Genomic DNA, 22,093 nt, shown 5'->3' with positions numbered 1-22,093 from the left:
AATCTTATTTCGAGTAATGCGAACGTTCTCAAGTGCGTTCTTATCGACGGACAGACAGCATTTAACATTTATGTACATTTAAATGTAATTTTAATACAAGCAATATTAGTAGTTGCGAATATGTTCTTTATAATTTTACTAGCGACCCGCCCTCGCTTCGCTTCGGAAACATTAAAACACACATGAAACAAACAAAAAAAAAAAGTACCCTATGTTCATCAGGGACAATGTCGGCTTCTAATGGAAAAATAATTTTTCAAATCGGTCCAGTAGTTTCGGAGCCTATTCGAAACAAACAAACAAACAAATCTTTCCTCTTTATAATATTAGTATAGAAGTATAGATATAGATATAGATATGTTTGCATTTTAAGAAGAAAAAAAAATACAATATATTTTTACTATTTGAACACCTGTTTCGTTAACGACTTTTTGTGCTAGACCGGCGGTCGTCGGCGCCACGACCACCAGCCATCTCGGTCGGCAGGCTATCCGGAGCCTGCCTAGATGGTGCCGGTTAGAATGGGTTATCCTACGGAATACCCCGCTGGGTCAGAACGTGCGTGGGTCGTAGAGGGGCACTCCGTGTCTTTTCAGCGCCCCCCCCTATCACGGACCAGGGAGATCCTAGATAGATTTGTTATCTTAGCCGGTCAGGGGATACCGATCATTCTTCTGCCATACCGTATTTGGAAGAATCTATCCTTTTTCGTTCTACTCTCCTATAATTCGAGACTGATCACACGAATGATTGCCGGATGTGGACATCGAGCCCGGGCCTCTAACTACTGCATCGCCAAGTCAGTCTTAACTTGTTAAAACTCTTTTTTTTTTCTTCCTACCTATGCTGATAGCCTTGAGAGCCTATTTCAACTTCTCCTTGACGTGTAGGTGAGCTCACGGGGCTTTAACCTAGAGTGTTGCTAACATTGGCCCTAGCAAGAGCAGTGCTTCGCAGAATCTACCACCGGATCGGAAACGCGACCCACTGAGAAGATCCGGCGAGAAACTCAGTGGCCTTAAAACTCAACTTAATTATTATGTTAAGATAAACTTCACTATCGCCGATGACTTCTTCGTTTTCATGAAAAGCGGCGTGTTTTAATATTTACGAATAACAAATATAACCAGTGCAGTTTCAAGGACAAGTCCCCAAGAACTTGAATTTAATTGAGACATATTTGAGCAGCCTGTCAGACTTCGTACACGTAACACAGGTGCTATTGGTAATGTTACTTCACGATTTTGTTTGAAGATTCGATTGAAGACTTAATTTGTTATTCTGAACGAATTATTTGTATGGTACAATTCAAGTCGAAACAAACATGTTATTGTATGTTATTAACATAATAAAACGATTTAAAGGGTGTTTTTCTTTTTGTTTCGTTTTGTTTTAACATATTAAAGTATTTTTAAAGGTTTTCAGTACTAATTTATTGTAATCGTCTTCAGTTTTAGTAGTATGTATATCATTAGGACGCGTTCACATTATATGTGCACAATATTTACTGAGAATATTTCATTTATTTATTTTTTCAGATTCACTCACGACTCCCCTAGTATTAAGGGGATGCCGGCGTTCATAGACATTATAATGGAATGAACGCCATCTTGAATTGTAACGCCATATTTCAATGAATGCGTTTCTGCTTCGTGACAGGAATAGATATGTCTGTTACTACAATACAAGAACAAGACTTCGGTCTAATGTATCAGAGTGGGCGGTGTCTTCCTCTGCTTGGTTGGTGTCGTGGCCTAAATTGTAAGACGTCTGGTGTATTTGTATCGAGTGATGCGAGGGTGCCGATGTTCGAATCCCGCTAACGGGTACTATTTTTTTTAAGGAAATTCCTATTTACTATTATACATTGTCCCGAATAGCTTTCACGATTATGGAACAGCGGCACGTAACAAAATCAAACTCGCAAGAACTATAATTTGCGTAATTACTGGTGGTAGACCGTATTGTGAGTACACGCAGGTAGGTAACACATCCCGCGCGTTTTCTACCGCGTAACATCAATACATCATTATACACTTATCTTTGGATTCCGGTAGCCACTTAACGCTAGATAGACCGTGTGCTCGTTCACTCGTGCGTTACATATTTAACGTGTAAATAAAATAAGTTACAGCTTGATTACATTGAAGACAATTCTAAAGCACGTAAACATAGATAAAGAAAAACCTTTCAAGAAAAACTCTATTTTAAACACTTTAGACATATTTATTCAACATGTCTCTACATAATGCTTTACAAACAAGTAAATATCATTAATCAAAGTGCCTATTGTTCGTTAAAATAAAAATAAAAACAATATCCAAAACATATAACAATATCCTAAAAAGAAATACTAAGGGATTTATGTTCTCAAACACTAAAATAACATTATATAACTCGCTGGTTCGCAGTCAACTTGAGTTCGCATCAGTAGTTTGGGGTCCCCATTACGTTACTTACTCGCAGCGTATTGAAAGCGTACAGCGTGCATTCACTAGGCACTTGGCATTCCATTCTTCTAGCATATCCTACCGTACCACATATGATCTACGCCTTAAGCATTTTAAAATGATATCGCTCGGCACCCGTCGTAGAATAATTAATATCATGTTCTTAAAAAAACTAATTTCCGGAAGCATAGATTGTAGCCACTTACTTCAGAAAATCAACTTTAGCGTCCCATACCACTGCCCACGGCCTCCTATCACTAAAATTTTCCATATTCCCGCAAGTAGAACAAACCTCCTTAGATATTCCCTTTTATCAGATTTGTAGTGAATATAACCAAATATGTGCATTAATTGACGGCATCGACATTTCTAATGACACATGTCCTGGTCTCAAAAACAAACTTAGTACAGTATCCAAGTTCCTTTGTTTATAATCGATGAGAGAATGTTAAGTAGTTAACTCTTGTTTTCATGTTATTTTCAATTATTTTTTTTGTCGTACGGTTAACATTAAATTTAGCCTATTTTTCAGCTGTTTGTAAAATTGCTGTAACATGTCATAGTATGTTATAAGAGATTGCTGTACATGCCTGTAACTGGCTCACACACCAGTACTTAATTTTATACATGTTAATTTTAAGCTTGAATGTTTTGTGTGTATTGCTGTTGGTGTGTCTAAATAAATAAATAAAAATAAATATCTAAGTGTGTCAATGTACATGCGGTCTTATTAAAGTTTTGTCAAACTCGTATATAAAAGGAAGGTGTCTTATTTTTTTTTTCTATAAATTTTTATTCGAAAGTTAATCTTCGTTTCTTGCAGAATGTTGAAATACACGAGCATTTCGTTTTTATTAATAATTCTTTTATTTTCCTTCACTAACGCTAATCGTGAGTATTTATACATGTATTTAAGCTACTAAATCTTATTTGCTTCGTTGTAAATGTGTGTGTGTGTTTTATCGCTCTATATAAGCAGACGATTTCAAGGCTCACTGGTGTTAAGTAATTACGAAAACCAAGCACGTCACAATGTGAAAACTACCACCACCCACCTAGATATGTGATGCTAAAGTCGCCCTGATTAGGTGTAATGGCTGTGCCAATGCCGAAGTCGGAACGCACGTTTGCTTCATGGCAGTAAGAGGCACGATGGTAGTCCGTACCCGTGTAGACTCAGAAGTCCGTTTTTTAAATAAGCTAATTTGTAAGCCCACTGAGTTTCTCGCCAGATCTTCTCAATGGGTCGCGATTCTGATCCGGCAGTAGATTCAGCGAAGCACTGCTCTTGTTAGGGCTGGTGTTAGCAAATTCTCTCAGGTTGAACCCGTGAGTTCACCTACCCGTCTGGGCGTACCTGGAAGCCTTTTTTTATTGCTTAGATGTTTCAACGAGCTCACAGCCCACCTGGTGTTAAGTGGTTACTGGAGCTCATAGACATCTACAACGTAAATGCGCCACACACCTTGAGACATAAGTTCTAAGGTCTCAGTATAGTTACAACGGCTGCCCCACCCTTCAAACCGAAACGCAATACTGCTTCACGGCAGAAATAGACAGGGCGGTGGAACCTACCCGTGTGGACTCACAAGAGGTTCTACCACCAGTATAAAATGGTAAAGCTACCAGTATGGTCTTAGGCTACTAGCAAAAGGTTGGGGAAAAAGAAACTAATTTGTAATTCGTTTAAGCTAAGTCTGTCACATTACTACATTATCGTGGAATTGATTAGTCGGTAAAATAGGCGTCTTGACACTTGGTATAGTTTTATTATTTCATACGAGTTGAAAGGGCACTGGAGCGCCTTGCCTACTACGCTATGGTTGCTTCAATCATCAATATTAGATAATAATAATAATGTGTATTTAACATGGAGTGTTTCAGTATCAATATTTTGTGTGCGTGTTTGACGCTGTTATTATCATCGTACAGGGGTTAGGATAAAAGTTTTTAACATTTCCATCGTCAATGAAGGGAAAATATTGGTAGGGAATTTGCTTCGTGGTACAAAAAAAAATTCAGTGGTTCTTCATAACCATTTTCATGTTATGAACTTATATTTCACATCATTATGGATGGTTTCGAGTCCCAGTATGTGAAAGTAAATAATAATGGACGCGACTGTAAATTTGTTTTCAGCTGATTGTTCGCTGCCAGCAAAGACGGGCCCTTGCAGGGGCTATTTTGAAAGGTAATATTTTATTTTATTTCTACGCTTTTAATTCACCTTTTATTTCACTTAAAAGAGTCCGCAAACGTTATATATGCGTTTAAATAAATACATAAAAAAAAATGTGGTGTCGTGGGACACCAGGTAGGAACGAAGTTCCTTCGGCTAATGTAGAATCGACACAATTTGCAAAAAAAAATCGTGCTCAATTTTATGTAGGTTTTCTTGATTTTTCTCTTAAATTTTGCTGATTAGTTTTTATTTAAGTATATTAAGGTATTTAGGAAATTCAGTATTTTAGGAAATAATAAATTACGTAAAATAGAAAGAGAACGTATGAGAGAACGAAAAGAAAGAGGGAGAAAGAGAAAGGTATTATACACTACTCGCTTGTGTATGCGACTGTCGCGCCTGCGCACGTCTCATTTAACGGTTTTATTCCACGCACTTTTTTCCACGGATTTTTTCTTACGGTTTTACTATCACATTTTTTTCAGTTCGGTCGCGCAGCAAAATCCCTATCCCCTCCAAGCCTGCCGTAAGGAACTTCGTTCCAAAACATCGTTCCAATAATATATATAAATATTTATACTGTACATATATATTAAAAACCCGGACAAAGAGCAAATAGACTTGTTGATTCATACGATATCATCATACGATTTTTCTTGACGTTAAAAACATACCCACAACTCTCGGCCCGGAAGTCAAAGGCGGTAACTAATTCGCCACCAAGTTAGTCTGCCAAATTTCAGACTTCTTGGTATTTATAATTGATTTTTTTTCAAACAATCGTTCTTTTTTTAATAATTCTAAAATTCAAAATACTGGCGAACAAAGTGAAAAAAAAAACAGTCGGCCAACGAATGCATTGTCGAACTTAAAAGTTCAATGAATGAATCGGTGCTTTGACAGAGGCCTTGATAGTGAAACACGCTAAATTTACTATCCCGGTTTAAATAAGCCCTAATTGAGATTATAATGTTATCTTGCGATAAAATTATTTCTTACAGATATGCCTACGATTCATCGAAGCACAAATGCGTTAAATTCATCTACGGAGGTTGCCAACAGAATGCTAATAATTTTGAGACTTTAGAAAAGTGCCGAGCCGCCTGCCCTTAAAATAAATTAACATTGTACATAATTTTTATGTACTTCTGGAGAAAAGAATATCAAAATGCCTATTTAATAAACCATATTATAATATCTATTAAGTCAAGTGAATTTTTTTAAACAATCTCGTATTTAATTAAAATTGACACAAGTTAATTAATATTCGGTAAGTCAATATAAAATAATATAAAACGTGTAATTGCAGCGTATAGCAATAAAATTTTGTTTTTAACGGATGTTGTTAATAAAATTTATCGATAACGTGAAACTTGTTATTTAATTATTTTCGAAAACGGTTTTAGGTTAAGTCACGTCGTATTGATAACGATATTATGTACATATATATGTCGCCTGTAGACATTTCAATTGTGGTTGAATTACCAGTTCGTACGGTTTTTTTCCTACCTAAGCTTGACAAGCTACGTCAGCGTAACTGAGCTAGTAGGTGAGCAAACCTGACGTTGTTACTAACACGAACCCCAGCAAGAGCAGTGCTTCGCAGAATCTACCACCGGATCGGAAACGCGACCCACTCGTATGGTAACCATGTATGTTTACTATATTTAGCGTTTAGTGCACGGGTTCCCGAACTTATTTTGTCTACTGCCCACTTTGAGAATAATTGATTTTTTAGCGCCCAATTTTTTAAAAAAGCACTGTAGCGAGAGCTCAGTCGGTGCCTAAGAGTCCCTCCTAGATGAAATTGCAAATCACCTCTTGAGCCTCTACACAGCGCCCCCCTTTTTCTGGGTTTCTTAACGCCCCCCTTTAGGCTTGCAGCGTCCACAAGGGGGCGTTATCACCCACTTTGGGAAAGGTTGGTTTAGTGGTAGCATCACTGATGTTTTTTTAACAAGTGTGTAAGGTAAACTGTTTACGGGGTCACAAGGGCCTAATGATAACAACGTATCTTTCGCTGTGCAGCTCGAGATCGACTGAATACATCGTATAGTTACGACGGGTTTCCTTATCAAAACCCATGGTTCCTTCGTGGCAGAATAGGCAAGATTATGGGACCCACCTGTGCGGGCTTATCATATACCACCAGTGTATAATATAAACCCTATCTAGGCTATTCTTGGGAAGGGTATGAAAGATCTCAAAATAATGTACCTTTTTTCGTCTGGACTTTTGAGGGGTTTTGGGAGATTCAGTTGGATCGCCTAAATCCTTTGCCACTTGACTGGTTGGCTTCTCCTGGATCTCTTGCCCGCCCTCGTCGAACTCCATCGATTTAGGTTCCGCATCCGGCTCGATAGACTCCGATGGCAGTCTCCGTCTGGTATTAGACTCGTCCGGGAAGAAAAATATCTCTACTCCTTCTTTCTCTGTCGAACTGTTCAGATCATCTTCATCGACTGCGAACAGAGGTTACAAACATACAATAGCTATTTCAAACATAAGACATTGAATTGTAAATATACTTTTATTTCAAAATATGTTAATATAACGTTTGTCAAAGTTTTAAGGGGTATTTGGTGCCGCATTTCCAATTTGAAACGTAATACTAAAGTTTCAGATGCGTTGGATCTGCCACTCGGATACAATTGAAGACATGAGTGGATCAAGATTTTTGAGTTTTTACATTGAATTATACTATATATTATGGGTTATGTGCCTATAAGCCATATTAGATCTTAAAAACTCGGATTTAAAGGCTATTTTTAGAAATTGCATGTGATGGAGTTATGTACGAAGAAAAAGTAGAAGTAACAAAAGTTTATTGCCCAATTAACAAATTGTATCATATCCCCTTCATCCACTCATGTCTTCAATTGCGTGTCAAGATAATGTAAGTATCGCCATATCCTGGGCGGACTAACTGTATTCTCTCAAATTCTCTGCCATCAGTGCACAATCTAAAGCCTGTCTACGTCATTATCACGAAAGGTTACGAAAGGTCACGACGAAAAAGAAGACGGTCGTCGGACGACAACCACGAGTTCTTTCAGAGTACTAGTGTTGGAAACACGATCGAAATTCGACCGTAATCGCGGGCTCCTGAAGATTGAAATTCATTTTATGTATATCTGAAAATTTTCTCTTAAGTTTTGTTATCGTCATTTTGAAAGCGAAAACAGTATTTTCAAAATTAGAGCGAACCTCGTGGACACAGCACAAAAAAAAACGCTTGAGAAACGGAGAATTTTAAATGTCACTAAACAGTTTTTTTAAGGGATTTTAAGATCTGGTAACTAAGACTTTCACGTACGGTCATGTCTTAATTTAATCTAAATTCATATTTTTATGAAAAATTATAATATGGAGTGAAATGAAGTGAAATTAGATGAGATGATATGAGATGAAATATAATCTCAGTGAAATAAATGGTGGTCATTTACTGAGATTTTTTCAGTGGACTTTTTGGAGGATCCCGAGAAGATACGTCCAGCGGCTTTGTTTCATTTTCCCACATTTGTGCACTTTCACAGATATTAAACAGTTAATAAACCACCGTTATTACACATTTAAACCTGAAGAAACACTAAATAGACAAAATAAAACAACTCACACAATTTCACTTCTCGCGTTCCTGCCAAAAATTCCCACTAAACCATAGTCGTCGTGGCCTAAAGGATAAGACGTCTGGTGCATTCGTATGTAGCGATGCACCGGTGTTCGAATCCCGCAGGCGGGTACCAATTTTTCTAATGAAATACGTACTTAACAAATGTTCACGATTAACTTCCACGGTGAAGGAATAACATCGGGTAATAATAATCAAACCCGCAAAATTATAATTTGCGTAATTACTGGTGGTAGGACCTCTTGTGAGACCGCACGGGTAGGTACCACCACCCCGCCTATTTCTGCCGTGAAGCAGTAATGCGTTTCGGTTTGAAGGGTGAGGTAGCCCTTGTAACTATACTTGAGACCTTAGAACTTATATCTCAAGGTGGGTGGCGCATTTACGTTGTAGATGTTTATGGGCTCCAGTAACCACTTACCACCAGGTGGGCTGTGAGCTCGTCCAGCCATCTAAGCATAAACAAAAATTTTTTTTTTAATAAATTTTACTAGTTTGGAAACAAAGTCCTTTAAGCCAATAAAACTATTCATAATGGATTTTATGACCTGGTAACTAAGACCTTTAGGTCGTCTTATTTTAATTTTAATGATACGTAACTTTTTTATATAAAAATTATATTATGAAATGAAATGAAGTTGATTATTATGAAACATGGCATGAAGTGAAATGAAAACGAAATGAAATGACATGAGATGAGATGATATGGGATGAAGTACAATCTCAGTAAAATGGTGGTCATTTACTGAGACTTTTTCAGTGGACTTTTTGGAGGCTCCCGAGAAGTTACGTTCAGCGGCTTTGTTTCATTTTTCTACATTTGTGCACTTTCACAGATACTAAACAGTTAATAAACCACCGTTATTACACATTTAAACCTGAAGAAACACTAAATAAACGAATTAAAACAAATCATAAAGTCTCACTCCTCGCGGTCCCGCCAAAATGTGCCAACTATTCTGCCTTTCCCTATTACAGATTACAGAGAGATTACAGATTATATTAACGTCGACGTTCCTAGTAAGCAAGGGGATATTAAAAATGCCTATGATTCAAAATTAAAATATCTTACGCGTTGTGTTTGGACTCTCCTTCATTGCTTCAGCCATCAGATCATTAACCTGCTGTATCTCGCTCGGAGACAGCTCTCGTATTTCTTCTATTGGTCTATTTTCCAAGCCTGCCCAAAAATGTATCGATTAATAATAATAAAATATTTCAAAGAACTTAAGTAGATATGATATGTCGTGAAAGCAAACATAGATTTGACCTTTGACAATAGAACAATAATAATAATAACACATACCAACTAATGGTTCCAAAGGATGATCAGAACATATACTGGTGTGCCTTGAAGAAGCATCATACGGAGGCTGGGAGTCTCCATCTGAGGCCACGTACGTGAGGAGCCGACAGAGGGCGCTAGCAGAGTCCCAGCAAGTGTGTACTGTCACCATGTTGTTTGATGCGCTTAGATCGACTTGTGGGTAGTCGTTTGGCTGTCGAAAGCAACGAATTTGTTGCAATGTTGTAATGTAAATAGCTTGTAATATTTTTTATGTTGTATTAGTCCTTACATATATTTTAAAGGGAGCTTTAAAAATGCGTTCTGGTTCTTTCTGGAAATCAGATAACGCGCTAGTCTGCTGCTATGCGGGGTACAGATAGTGAAGCTGTTGACTGTGCAATGTTTTGCGTTTTCACGAGATCTATTACTCTCCTGACCATTTCGAAAGCGGTAGATAGGAGCAGACATGTTGATCATTATAAAATTATTATTGAACAGCAACTCATTATAACATTTTTAATTCTCTGACTACAGTTAAATACGACCTACAGTAGATCAACTATCAGACTGCATAAAAGCTACAATTCCATGTTTTTTTCACCACTACAGACAGAAGACCAGACGGACCACTTGGTGGTTAGCGATCGCCATCATTAACGGACGCCAAAAAGTTGCAACGTTTTTCTTTTTTTTTACTTAGATGTGTCATGTGTGGACGAGCTCACAGCCCACCTGGTGTTAAGTGGTTACTAGAGCCCATATACATCAACAAAGTAAATGCGTCACTCACCTTGAGATATAAGTTGTAAGGTCTCAGTATAGTATAGTATGTTAAATGGTAATCCATACACTTTTCTAATTACGTATTTTTACTGTTAATGAGTAAGAGAAACTAAGAAAGACTTAGCAGCATTCGTTTTTTTTTTTAATAAAAATCACTTTAAGCTTACGTTGTTAGTTTTGTCCTCCATTCTCAAAGAGAGCTCGAATATTCCAACATCGATCACGCAAATGTAGTCTTTATTAACATCTGGCTGTTTATCGTCGTCTTGGGGCACGGTCGTGTTCGGTTTAGTGTTGTGCAAGTAGGACAGAAACAGCGTACACTCCTGTGCCAGAAAGCGAAGGCACGATGTGTTTGTCGCGGCTATCAGGTTGCTCGATACGCTGAAGTTTCCCAGCGTTACCACCGTTCTGATTGGAAGGTAGAGTGGTCTGAAAAGAAATATTCGATACATATAAAAATGAATTGCTGTTCGTTAGTCTCGCTAAAACTCGAGAACGGCTGAACCGATTTGGTTAATTTTGGTCTTGAATTATTTGTGGAAGTCCAGAGAAGGTTTAAAAGCGAGGGCCATCTGCCATATGTTAAATAAATATGAAAATGCTCGGAATTAAATAAAAATAACAATTTTGTTTTTCCTTTGATGTGTCCCCCCTGTCGGACGGATTTCTTTTGTTTGTTTTAAGTTTATTTTACACAAATGTTTAGGTCTTTTATTTATCGATTGAGGCACAACGAAGTCTGCCGGGTCAGCTAGTATTCGATGCACTGTAAGCCCATACGACTAGCTATCGATCGGCTTTTGATGAGAACGCAAGGACGGAAGTTGTGTGAATTATTTGATTTTGTAAATTTTGTGTTTCTTTAGATTTAACCCTAATCATACCAACGCTTACTGGTATCTATTTCTACCATAGCGGGTACATAACGGTATATGACAAGAATGAATCAAAATAAACAAAACAAAACAAAATTGTATAACAACTGTAGATTAATTGGTAAGAAAAAGTCATGTAGTCGAAAGCAATAAGATGATACGTTTTCAATGCAAAAATTCAAAATGGGTCATTTGACCCGTTACGGTATGTTTAGTGTTAAAATATAATAACGGCGTTTTATTAACCGTTTAGCAACTGTTAAAGTGCAGAAATGTGGGAAAATGAAACAAAGTCCCCGACCGTGGCTTTTTTTTTTTTTTCTTAGGTGGTTGGACGAGCTCACAGCCCACCTGGTGTTAAGTGGTTACTGGAGCCTATAGACATCCACAACGTAAATGCGCCACCCATCTTGAGATATCAGTTCTAAGATCTCAAGTATAGTTACAACGGCTGTCCCACCCTTCAAACCGAAACGCATTACTGCTTCTCGGATTCTTTCAAAAAATCCACTGAAGTCTCAGTAAATAATCACTATTTTACTGAGACCATATTTCATCCTATCTAATTTCGTGCCAACTGAGTAGTCTTCAACGAATCAACATAATTTCATTTTACTGCATACAAATTTTCATATGGCCACTGGCAACAATGGTATCTTAAGAAACCGATTGCCATTATTAAAAAATAAGAAAAAATTATCACAATCTTGCATCGAGGCAGTCCATATAACTAGGTTTATGATAGGATAACCTTAACCACGAATTTAATGGTTAGTAATCTTAACCACTTACTTGAGTGCATCGGTAGTTTAGTTTTGATAGAGAACAAGAATTATATCCGACAGTCGGCTTGACGTTAATCTTTATTTATTTATTTAATATATTTTGTACACACAGCTGTTTAACCGGTGGTAGGACCTAGTCCGACGGGCTGGCGACCACCCTCCAACTAGAGTCCGCCGCAAAATAGCCTAGCTGTGTTCCGGCGTGTGGGTTGGAGAGCCAGTTCTATCCCTTCCCTTTCCCCTTCCTTGTTGGGGTTGAGTCTTGGTGACGCCTGGAGCTTGCGGAGCAGACGTGCGTGCAAACTCACGGGGCGTGATTGTTTGACGGGGGTATAGGGAGACCCAGTGAAACGGTACCCGCTGCCGCCCGCCGGTCAGTAGGGGACCTGAACCCGGGTGTCTCTACTAAGCTCCGCCCCGGGAAGCTGTCCCGCCAACCGGTGTAAAATCCTGTCGTGCGGTCGTCGTGCCGGAGTCGGAGACCGGAGTGGATCCCGGCGATTGCACGCAGAGTGGACTGGGGGCCCTTCCATGCCCTGCGTCAGTCTCTCACGCAACCCGTGGTCGAGCACGTACTATGTTCGGCGCTTCATTCAGGTGTTGCCTCGATCTCACCTCCAACATCCTACCTCTCCTAATCCTACTCTCCGGAAATATAATTTATGAAGTCTAAAAAAAAGAAAAGGGTTTTACAGGCGGTTCCCCATTCCACATTTAATGCGGATTTCAGCAATGTCAGGGGCCTACATAGCAACCTTGACGCCGTACACCACCACCTTGAGACGGCGCAGCCTGCCCTGCTTTTTTTAACGGAGACGCAGATATCTGCTCGGGATGATACCTCATACCTTGAGTACCCCGGCTACGTATTGGAGCACAACTTCCTGCGTAAAGCCGGGGTGTGCGTATTCGTCCGGGCTGATGTCTGTTGTCGCCATCTTCGGGGCCTCGAACAACGGGACCTGTCCCTCTTGTGGCTGCGCGTAGATCACGGGGGCCGAATCTACGCGTGCCTGTACAGGTCCCACAGCAGTGATGCAAGTTCAGCTCTGTTTGAGCATGTGCAAGAGGGGACTAACCGCGTGCTTGAGCAGTACCCATCTGCGGAGGTGGTGGTTCTTGGAGACTTTAACGCTCACCACCAAGAGTGGTTGGGGTCCAGAACCACTGACCTCCCGGGTCGGACTGCCTACGATTTCGCCTTGGCCTACGGCTTCTCCCAGCTGGTGACACAGCCCACCCGTGTCCCAGATATCGAGTGGCACGAGCCTTCTTTGTTGGACCTTCTGCTGACCACAGATCCGGCCGGATACAGTGTGGTGGTCGACGCTCCGCTTGGATCGTCTGATCACTGCCTTATTCGTGCTGCCGTACCACTCTCTCGTCCTTATCGTCGAACGACGACCAGGTATCGAAGAGTTTGGCGGTATATGTCAGCAGATTGGGATGGATTGCGTGAATTTTACGCATCCTACCCATGGGGGCGGTTCTGCTTTTCCTTTGCTGATCCTGACGTCTGTGCGGACCGTCTTAAAGACGTGGTGCTCCAGGGGATGGAATTGTTTATTCCCTCCTCTGAAGTGCCCGTTGGGGGTCGCAGCAGACCCTGGTATAACAATGCCAGCAGGGATGCTGCACACCTCAAGCGGTCCGCATACGTGGCATGGGATAATGCCAGGAGACGTCGGGATCCTAACATCTCAGGGGAAAGGCGGAAATATAACGCCGCTTCCAGGTCCTACAAGAAGGTAATTGCCAAGGCGAAGTCGGAGCACGTCGCTAGAGTTGGCGAGCGATTGAAGAACTATCCCTCTGGGAGCCGTGCTTTTTGGTCGCTCGCCAAAGCTGCAGAAGGAAACTTCTGCAGGTCTAGTCTCCCACCACTGCGCAAGTCCGATGACAATCTGGCCCACAGCGCGAAAGAGAAGGCTGACCTTCTGGTCAAACTCTTCGCCTCGAACTCGACTGTGGACGACGGGGGTGCCACACCACCGAACATCCCCCGGTGTGATAGCTCCCTGCCGGATATCTGCTTCACACAGTGTGCAGTCAGGCGGGAGCTCCGACTCCTGGACGTCCATAAGTCGAGTGGGCCAGACGGCATCCCCGCAGTGGTTTTGAAAACGTGCGCCCCTGAGCTGACACGTGCGCTAACGCGTTTGTATCGCCTCTCTTATTGCACTAACAGGGTTCCGTCTTCATGGAAGACCGCCCACGTCCACCCTATCCCCAAGAAGGGTGACCGGTCGGACCCATCGAGCTACAGGCCTATCGCGATAACTTCCTTGCTTTCCAAGGTGATGGAGCGAATTATAAATACACAACTCCTGAAGTATCTTGAAGATCGCCAGCTGATCAATGACCGACAGTACGGTTTCCGTCACGGTCGCTTAGCTGGCGATCTTCTTGTATACTTTACTCACAGGTGGGCTGAAGCCTTGGAGAGCAAGGGCGAGGCTCTTGCTGTGAGCCTTGATATCGCGAAGGCCTTCGACAGGGTCTGGCATAGGGCACTTCTATCGAAGTTACCATCTTACGGAATCCCCGAGGGTCTCTGCAAGTGGATCGCTAGCTTTTTGGATGGGCGGAGCATCACGGTCGTTGTAGACGGCGACTGTTCTGATACCATGACCATTAACGCTGGCGTTCCACAAGGTTCGGTGCTCTCCCCCACGCTTTTCATCCTGTATATCAATGACATGCTGTCTATTGATGGCATGCATTGCTATGCAGATTATAGCACGGGGGATGCGCGATATATCGGCCATCAGAGTCTCTCTCGCAGCGTGGTGCAAGAGAGACGATCAAAACTTGTGTCTGAAGTGGAGAACTCTCTGGGGCGAGTCTCCGAATGGGGTGAATTGAACTTGGTTCAATTCAACCCGATAAAGACACAAGTTTGCGCGTTCACTGCGAAGAAGGACCCCTTTGTCATGGCGCCGCAATTCCAAGGAGTATCCCTGCAACCTTCCGAGAGTATCGGGATACTTGGGGTCGACATTTCGAGCGATGTCCAGTTTCGAAGTCATTTGGAAGGCAAAGCCAAGTTGGCGTCCAAAATGCTGGGAGTCCTCAACAGAGCGAAGCGGTACTTCACGCCTGGACAAAGACTTTTGCTTTATAAAGCACAAGTCCGGCCTCGCATGGAGTACTGCTCCCATCTCTGGGCCGGGGCTCCAAAATACCAGCTTCTTCCATTTGACTCCATACAGAGGAGGGCCGTTCGGATTGTCGATAATCCCATTCTCTCGGATCGTTTGGAGCCTCTGGGTTTGCGGAGGGACTTCGGTTCCCTCTGTATTTTGTACCGTATGTTCCATGGGGAGTGCTCTGAGGAATTGTTCGAGATGATACCAGCATCTCGTTTTTACTATCGCACCGCCCGCCACCGGAGTAGAGTTCATCCATACTACCTGGAGCCACTGCGGTCATCCACAGTGCGTTTCCAGAGATCTTTTTTGCCACGTACCATCCGGCTATGGAATGAGCTCCCCTCCACGGTGTTTCCCGAGCGCTATGACATGTCCTTCTGCAAACGAGGCTTATGGAGAGTATTAAGCGGTAGGCAGCGGCTTGGCTCTGCCCCTGGAATTGCTGAAGTCCATGGGCGACGATAACCACTCACCATCAGGTGGGCTGTATGCCCGTCTGCCTACAAAGGCAATAAAAAAAAAAAAAAAAAAATAGAAGAAACACGACAATAAGGATACAAGAGTACAAGGGCACTACTTATTTAATGTTGAAATCTCTTCCAGTAGGCCCGCAAAAGCAAAGAAGAATTAGGAACACAAACCACGTGAATACAGTAAACATTACATATAATAATATATACATATTACTTGGTAACTTAATCTTTCCTGGTAACGATTTCTTTATTGCTTAGGTGGGTGGACGAGCTCACAGCCCACCTGATGTTAAATGGTTACCAGAGCCTATAGACATCTACAACGTAAATGCCGCCACCCACCTTGAGATATGAGTCCTAAGTTCTCAGTTTTTACAGTACAACGGCTGTCCTACCCTTCAAACCGAAATGTATTACTGCTTCACGGCAGAAATAGGCAGGCGGTGGTACCTACCCGTGCGGACTCACAAGAGGTCCTATCACCAGTCTATCCTAGTCAAATATCTGTATGTTGGTGTGTGGTACCTGTAATCGATGGCGCAGTCGACGACGTGCACGTGCAGTTCCGAGAGCACAGTGGACGGGGCGTATCCCGGGACAGGAAAGTCCAATACGTCGAGCACGTCCATCAGTTGGGTCAGCCAAGAGATGCCTTTGTCGCCTCTGTAGCGCAGCGTCGCTTGCTCTATGCCCAGAGCTATGCAGATTGTCTGTGGTGACAAATTATAATTATAATTTTGCGGGTTTGATTTTTATTAGGTACACGTTGCTATTCTTTCACCGTGGAAGTCAATCGTGAACATTTGTTGAGTACGTAATTCATTAGAAAAATTGGTATCCGCCTGAGATGCGAACACCGGTGAATCGCTCAACACGACTGCACCGGCCTTCTTATCCTAAAGGATTTTCAAGTAATTTAATTTTCAAGTCTATAGGCTAATTTAATTTTCAGGTATATAGTCTATAGACTAGTTCTAAAGGTGCGACATATCTATATACACTAGCGGTCCCCGCAGTAGTCGAAATTCGACTATAGTTAATTGAAATTAAAAGTTTAAACATTATTATGGTTCTATTGTCAAACACTATTATACTTCCATAATAATACGGATATTAATATATTCTATATAATACAGATTTAGCCAAAACTACACTATAGACAAATAATATTAAAGACAAAAAATATTAATCTATTCTCAAATTGACCCCAGACTTTAAACAATAACAAAAGTTTCACAATTGACAATACGCAAAGAGTATATTTATACGTATGTGTTATGTCAAATACATGGTAGTGTGTGTAATGTTTTCTTTATTGATTTAATGTATCTTTTATGCATTATTTTAAAAAAATTAGCATTCTGCACTTCTTCTCTATGTTCTCTATAAGTGTGGGAAATTTCATACTCCTCCGTCCGCGCAATTTTCGTAAAAAGGGGTACAAAGTTTTTGCTTATAGATGTATACATATTATTTCTCGATAAACAGTTCCTGAAATGCAAATCAAGTGGGCCCGCTAAGACACTTCATTATCTATGCGACAACCTCTCAGCTTCAACACGAATTTGTATGTTCACTTACAGCATAAAAAAAGTCCTTTACCTTGAGATTGGGTGTTTCAGAATCCGGGTCCACCTTCAAAGCCATTGTGAACATGTCTTTTCTTTGCAATCGTTCCTTTATTATAACTCCTCTGCTTGACGGGTAAATAGTAGGTTTCAGATGTGATGGCAACACTGTGCCGTAGAGTCGTAATGGCGGCTTCCCCGATGGTATAGTTATGAGTGCTGTAATCGATTTATGATTTTATAAGCTTTCTGCTAAATTACGCGACGGCTCATATAATGTTATATTAAGAATAAAATCATAGATTATCTTAATTGCCTTTGAAAATGTCTGAGGTTACGGTCAACCTGATCGCCCTTCAGGTCGGATCGTGGACATAGACAGTTATTGAGCACCCAAATTGCACCTGCCACTAAGATCAGTAAAATTCGTAGGGCTGGCATAAGTTGATATTACAAAGGTTTATAATTTTTTTACGGGAAATTAAGATAACAAATAGTGGTAGTTTTAGGTAGTGATTTCTAACAACACTAACAATAACGACAATCCAACAAATCGTTTTTATTAATATTTTTTTCATTACAGACAATGTTACAAAGTTCTGTATAGATATACATATTTTTTTAAAATTTTGATAAGTGTATATAGAGCGAAGAACTCACTGCATGTAAATGCTCAAATTTAATGTTTACTTACATTCATGATAAAGCGTAGTCTTCTGAGCTCTGAGACACAGTTGAGCGGTCTTCGGTCTGCCCTTCAGACCGCTAACGTGGCACATCGATAGGTTGTGAGCTTCGAGTACCAATTCGCCCATTTGACCTGGAACCACGCGTTTGTTGCTGTCCTGAGAATATGGAGAGTTTTGCTTAATAATTTTTTTAGGATTTACACAGGTAAAACATTTACCGATTTAATACGAACAAATCTATACTAATATATAAATCTACAGTAGTTTTACCGATGTTCCGTTATAACTACTGAACCGTGCATCCGATTGACTTGAAACTTGGTATCCATGTAGAAAATACATAAATGAGTCGACTATTATCAAAGCCGGCAATGTGACTTTTGGACAATGATTGGTAAATCAGAAAAACGAATTATTGACTTTGTATTCCATTGGCAGTCACAAAACTCTTCTGAACGACATCTTAGATAAATAACAGGTTAAGTATTAACTTTTATTTAATGCAGGTTTTGAACCGTATTCTTTGAAGGAGACGATTATATTCAAATCAATCTGTATTGACATATCAATAACCTTTGATAATAGACGACTCAAATATACTTAATGGATAGGCTAATATTTATATGAGTGTTGGACTCCCTACACCAGTTGCCGATGAGAATCTTTCCGGGGGGTGAGAAATAATAATGTTAATTTTAAGTGCCCAGCGAAGCGGGTGAGTACGGCTAGTACTCTTACAAAAGAGACCAGCTTTTTAATGAGCCAACGAGCAAATGACACGTTTTATGTTAAGCGGTTTCCGATGTCTATAGATAAAGTGAATGCGACCGCTCGACCTGATATCGATGGTTACTGATTCAATAGCAATCTACTTTTCGTCAATGAACAGGCCCAAAACTAAGCATATAAGAAGACGGTGTCAATATTTACCTAATTTAATGGCAAACAAAAAACAAAAAACTTACCCTAACTGGAGAATAGATTGTGAGCAGCCCTTTGCCAACTTTGAAGGTCAAACAGAAATTGTGCGTGTCTCTGGTTTCGTACTCCGGTTTATTGTTAGTTAAGCCTTTCTTAAATCTATTATCGTACGTTGAGTAGTACAAGTTGTGCTCTTCCTCCGATGACGTGCTATTCGAATCGGAATCTAGAATAGGTTTATTGTTGAATATTCTGTTTTCTTGGGACCCACTTGAAAAGGCTATGACTTCCAGATCTGATTTAAATGTATTGTATATTGAATTTGTTTTTAATTTAAGCTCATGACACAAAGAGTAATTTCTTACAAAAATGCATTTAAAACATTTTAGTTCTGATGTGAAAAGTTGATGTGTTCTGAGGGTGAAACGGTTCTTACTATATAGACTACGATTGAAGATATTTGTTTGAAGATATTTATATCATAAATCAATACTCTGATGATCATGGTACATGATGATTGATCGAGGTGACAAACTTTAAGACACGTATAATCGATGGCCGAAATAAATTATATTCGTGATATCCACTATGTATCGATAAAATACGGCCTCCGCATCGATTCTGGATCACATAGGGCTGGATAGCAGCCGTTTTGCCTTTCAAATGAGATCGTGTCTGTGTGAAGCGGAATCTGCCAACAGTATCTATATAGTATCTATTTATTCGTTTCGCTCCATATCATTTTTCATAAAACACAATTTTCAAAGGATTAGGCTGTATGGTATGATACCTTCGTCTTTCCAGTCGAAAAAATTAAACTGCTACTGTTAACAAATTAAATGGAACTGAGTCTTGAAGTGTCAATGATTACGGTCGAATTTCGTCCACCTATCCAATACGATAACGCTAATCGATTAAACATAGGCACGGAAACTTACCGTAACCGCTTCCCTTACAAGTACCGAAGGCTGGATTTATAGGACCGCATGCAAGCTTGTTGAATTCCTCTTCGCTAGCCACGTGGGGCTCCCACAGCAATAAATCCGAATTAATACGATTGTAGATTATCTCGTATAGCTGTTTCGATCTGAAATATAAATAGTATGTGTGTAATTGGAATTAAGTTCGCTTTAGTTTTAGTAGATTACGCCAGATGGCAGCACCACAAAGTTAGAGTTACACGTAAACACAAAAAACTATATGAAAATGTTCGTATAGTACCCGGCAAACTTCTTGAGCAAATAACCTTGACTGCGCAGAACCGAATTTTAGATCACTTTGGTGGCGAGGGCGGGGTGCGACGGCAGAGGAGATCGTATCGATCGCGTTATTGGTAGATCAGTCGAACCTTGCGTCCCGCACCGTGCCTTCGTTCCGCTTGCTCCCAAAAGTACACTTGCGTACAGTGAAAAGCCTATCGTTACTAAATAATGTTTTTGAACGTGAGTGTACCATGTGCGAACTTTCCCCCACTACGTCAACTAATGCTCAAGAAGTTTGCCGGCTATTATAATAGACATTTTTAAAAATAACCAATAAATATGCTTTGAAAAACTCAGTTGATAAGCGACACAATTGAGTTAACACGACATTAAGTATTCGTTGTATGCATAAGTTAAGGTTCGATGTAAAAATCCATAATCACTTTATATATTTTTTTTAATTGCCCTATTAAGCAGACGAGGGTACCGCCCACTGGTGAATGGTTACCGTCGCCCATGGACTTTAGCAATGCCAGGGGCAGAGCCAAGCTACATCACGACCAATAAGTACAAGATAAAGTCTATGTGACTTTGTACAAGTGGTACGTATATTGTTTGAATATAATTTCTTTAAGCTTTATTTACCGTTAATGCGCTTAACCTCAGTGGCACGTGCATTAGTAAAAAAAAACACAGATGGGTGAGCATTTTATTTTTTGTCCGTAAAATTATTGTTTCGTGCCACCAACAGATAAAATTCTTATGCGTATGTTACGGAACAGTGAATTCAATTTGCATCTAAATATTATGAAAAATATATTAGATACTTACTCTAACTGCAAACTCAATATAGGCAGATCGAAATCGAGGTGTATCAAAGATAAATCTATTGAATTTGTTGTGAATTCGGACATTTCTTCGTCGTTGCCTGGAACTATTAGTTCTTCTTCTTGGTCTGAAACTATCGAATTATGACAACAGGAAGGACGAAATCAAAAGCAAAAAAAATGTTCACGATTGACTTCCACGGTGAAGGAATAACATCGTGTAATAAAAATCAAACCCGCAAAATTATAATTTGCGTAATTACTGGTGGTAGGACCTCTTGGGAGTCCACGCGGATAGGTACTACCACCCTGCCTATTTCTGCCGTGAAGCAGTAATGCGTTTCGGTTTGAAGGGTGGGGCAGCCGTTGTAACTATACTTGAGAACTTAGAACTTATATCTCAAGGTGGGTGGCGCATTTAGGTCTTAGATGTCTATGGGTTCTAGTAACCGCTTAACACCAGGTGGGCTGTGAGTTCGTCCACCCATATAAGCAATAAAAAAAAGTAAAGTTCAGACCTTGCTGAGGTCCGCCCTCGTGCTTAGTAACGCTCTGATGAGCGGTTTTCTTTCCGCTGAACGGGCTCGGCGATGAGTTGTGCAAGTTGTTCATGATGTACATTGACGTTGTCATTGTATTCGCGGCCGGTTCGAAGGAGCTCTCGTCCGTGAGCGAGTCGAACGGACCCTTACTAGGGCTCCGAGGTTTGAATGTCAATGATATTCTGTCAAAAAATTAAAAAAATATTTTTATATTATTATATAATTATATTATATAAATATATATTATTATATAATTATATTATATAAATATATATTATTATATAATTATATTATATAAATATATATTATTATATAATTATATTATATAAATATATATTATTATATAATTATATTATATAAATGTATATTATTATATAATTATGTATTATATAAAAAAATTTTTTTTTGATGTTCTGCCAAGGTTGTTCTGAAAGGCGATTGTATGCAGCAGAGATGGGAATGTTGCGATGGATGTGTGGAGTAACGAGAATGGATAGAATACGGAATGAATATGTTAGAGGAAGTCTGAAAGTGACAACTGTGACAGAGAAGCTGAGAAGTGCGCGTTTGGGATGGTATGGACATAATGTGATGAGACGAGATGAAAATGAGGTTGGTAAGAGAATATTAACTATGAATGTGGAAGAATATAGAAGAAGAGGTAGACCTAAGAAGAAATGGATGGATTGCGTGAAAGACGATATAGGTAAGAGGGGAGTGAG

The 22,093-nt window shown here is 40.1% G+C and overlaps 2 protein-coding genes across 3 annotated transcripts in view; one reads left to right on the top strand and one right to left on the bottom strand.

Moving 5' to 3' along the window:
* The window catches only part of LOC114243887 (autophagy-related protein 2 homolog A), a 66,126-nt gene that overhangs the window by 31,974 nt on the left and 12,059 nt on the right, over positions 1–22,093 (bottom strand). The window contains exons 15-25 of one of the 2 annotated variants that reach the window (XM_028175533.2): positions 21,348–21,553; positions 20,834–20,963; positions 19,739–19,887; positions 18,845–19,026; positions 17,885–18,035; positions 17,225–17,409; positions 16,148–16,332; positions 10,502–10,766; positions 9,570–9,762; positions 9,336–9,443; positions 6,850–7,094 (exon numbers count right to left, since the gene is read on the bottom strand). In XM_028175533.2, coding sequence (XP_028031334.2) covers positions 6,850–7,094; positions 9,336–9,443; positions 9,570–9,762; positions 10,502–10,766; positions 16,148–16,332; positions 17,225–17,409; positions 17,885–18,035; positions 18,845–19,026; positions 19,739–19,887; positions 20,834–20,963; positions 21,348–21,553 — 1,999 coding nt within the window. The remainder of the gene's footprint in view (positions 1–6,849; positions 7,095–9,335; positions 9,444–9,569; positions 9,763–10,501; positions 10,767–16,147; positions 16,333–17,224; positions 17,410–17,884; positions 18,036–18,844; positions 19,027–19,738; positions 19,888–20,833; positions 20,964–21,347; positions 21,554–22,093) is intronic. The other variant, XM_028175534.2, reaches the window with a different exon arrangement.
* Positions 440–6,004, top strand: LOC114243891 (trypsin inhibitor-like). Its single transcript, XM_089738717.1, has 3 exons — positions 440–3,341; positions 4,590–4,641; positions 5,634–6,004. The coding sequence occupies exons 1-3, from the start codon at positions 3,275–3,277 to the stop codon at positions 5,743–5,745; spliced, it is 231 nt and encodes a 76-aa protein (XP_089594843.1). The 5' UTR covers positions 440–3,274; the 3' UTR covers positions 5,746–6,004.

This window comes from Bombyx mandarina, chromosome 25, assembly GCF_030267445.1.
Source record: "Bombyx mandarina strain Sakado chromosome 25, ASM3026744v2".
NCBI classification, from domain to species: Eukaryota; Metazoa; Arthropoda; class Insecta; order Lepidoptera; family Bombycidae; genus Bombyx; species Bombyx mandarina.
Note: the sequence above shows the minus strand (reverse complement) of the source record. Positions and strands in the feature narration are given on the sequence as shown.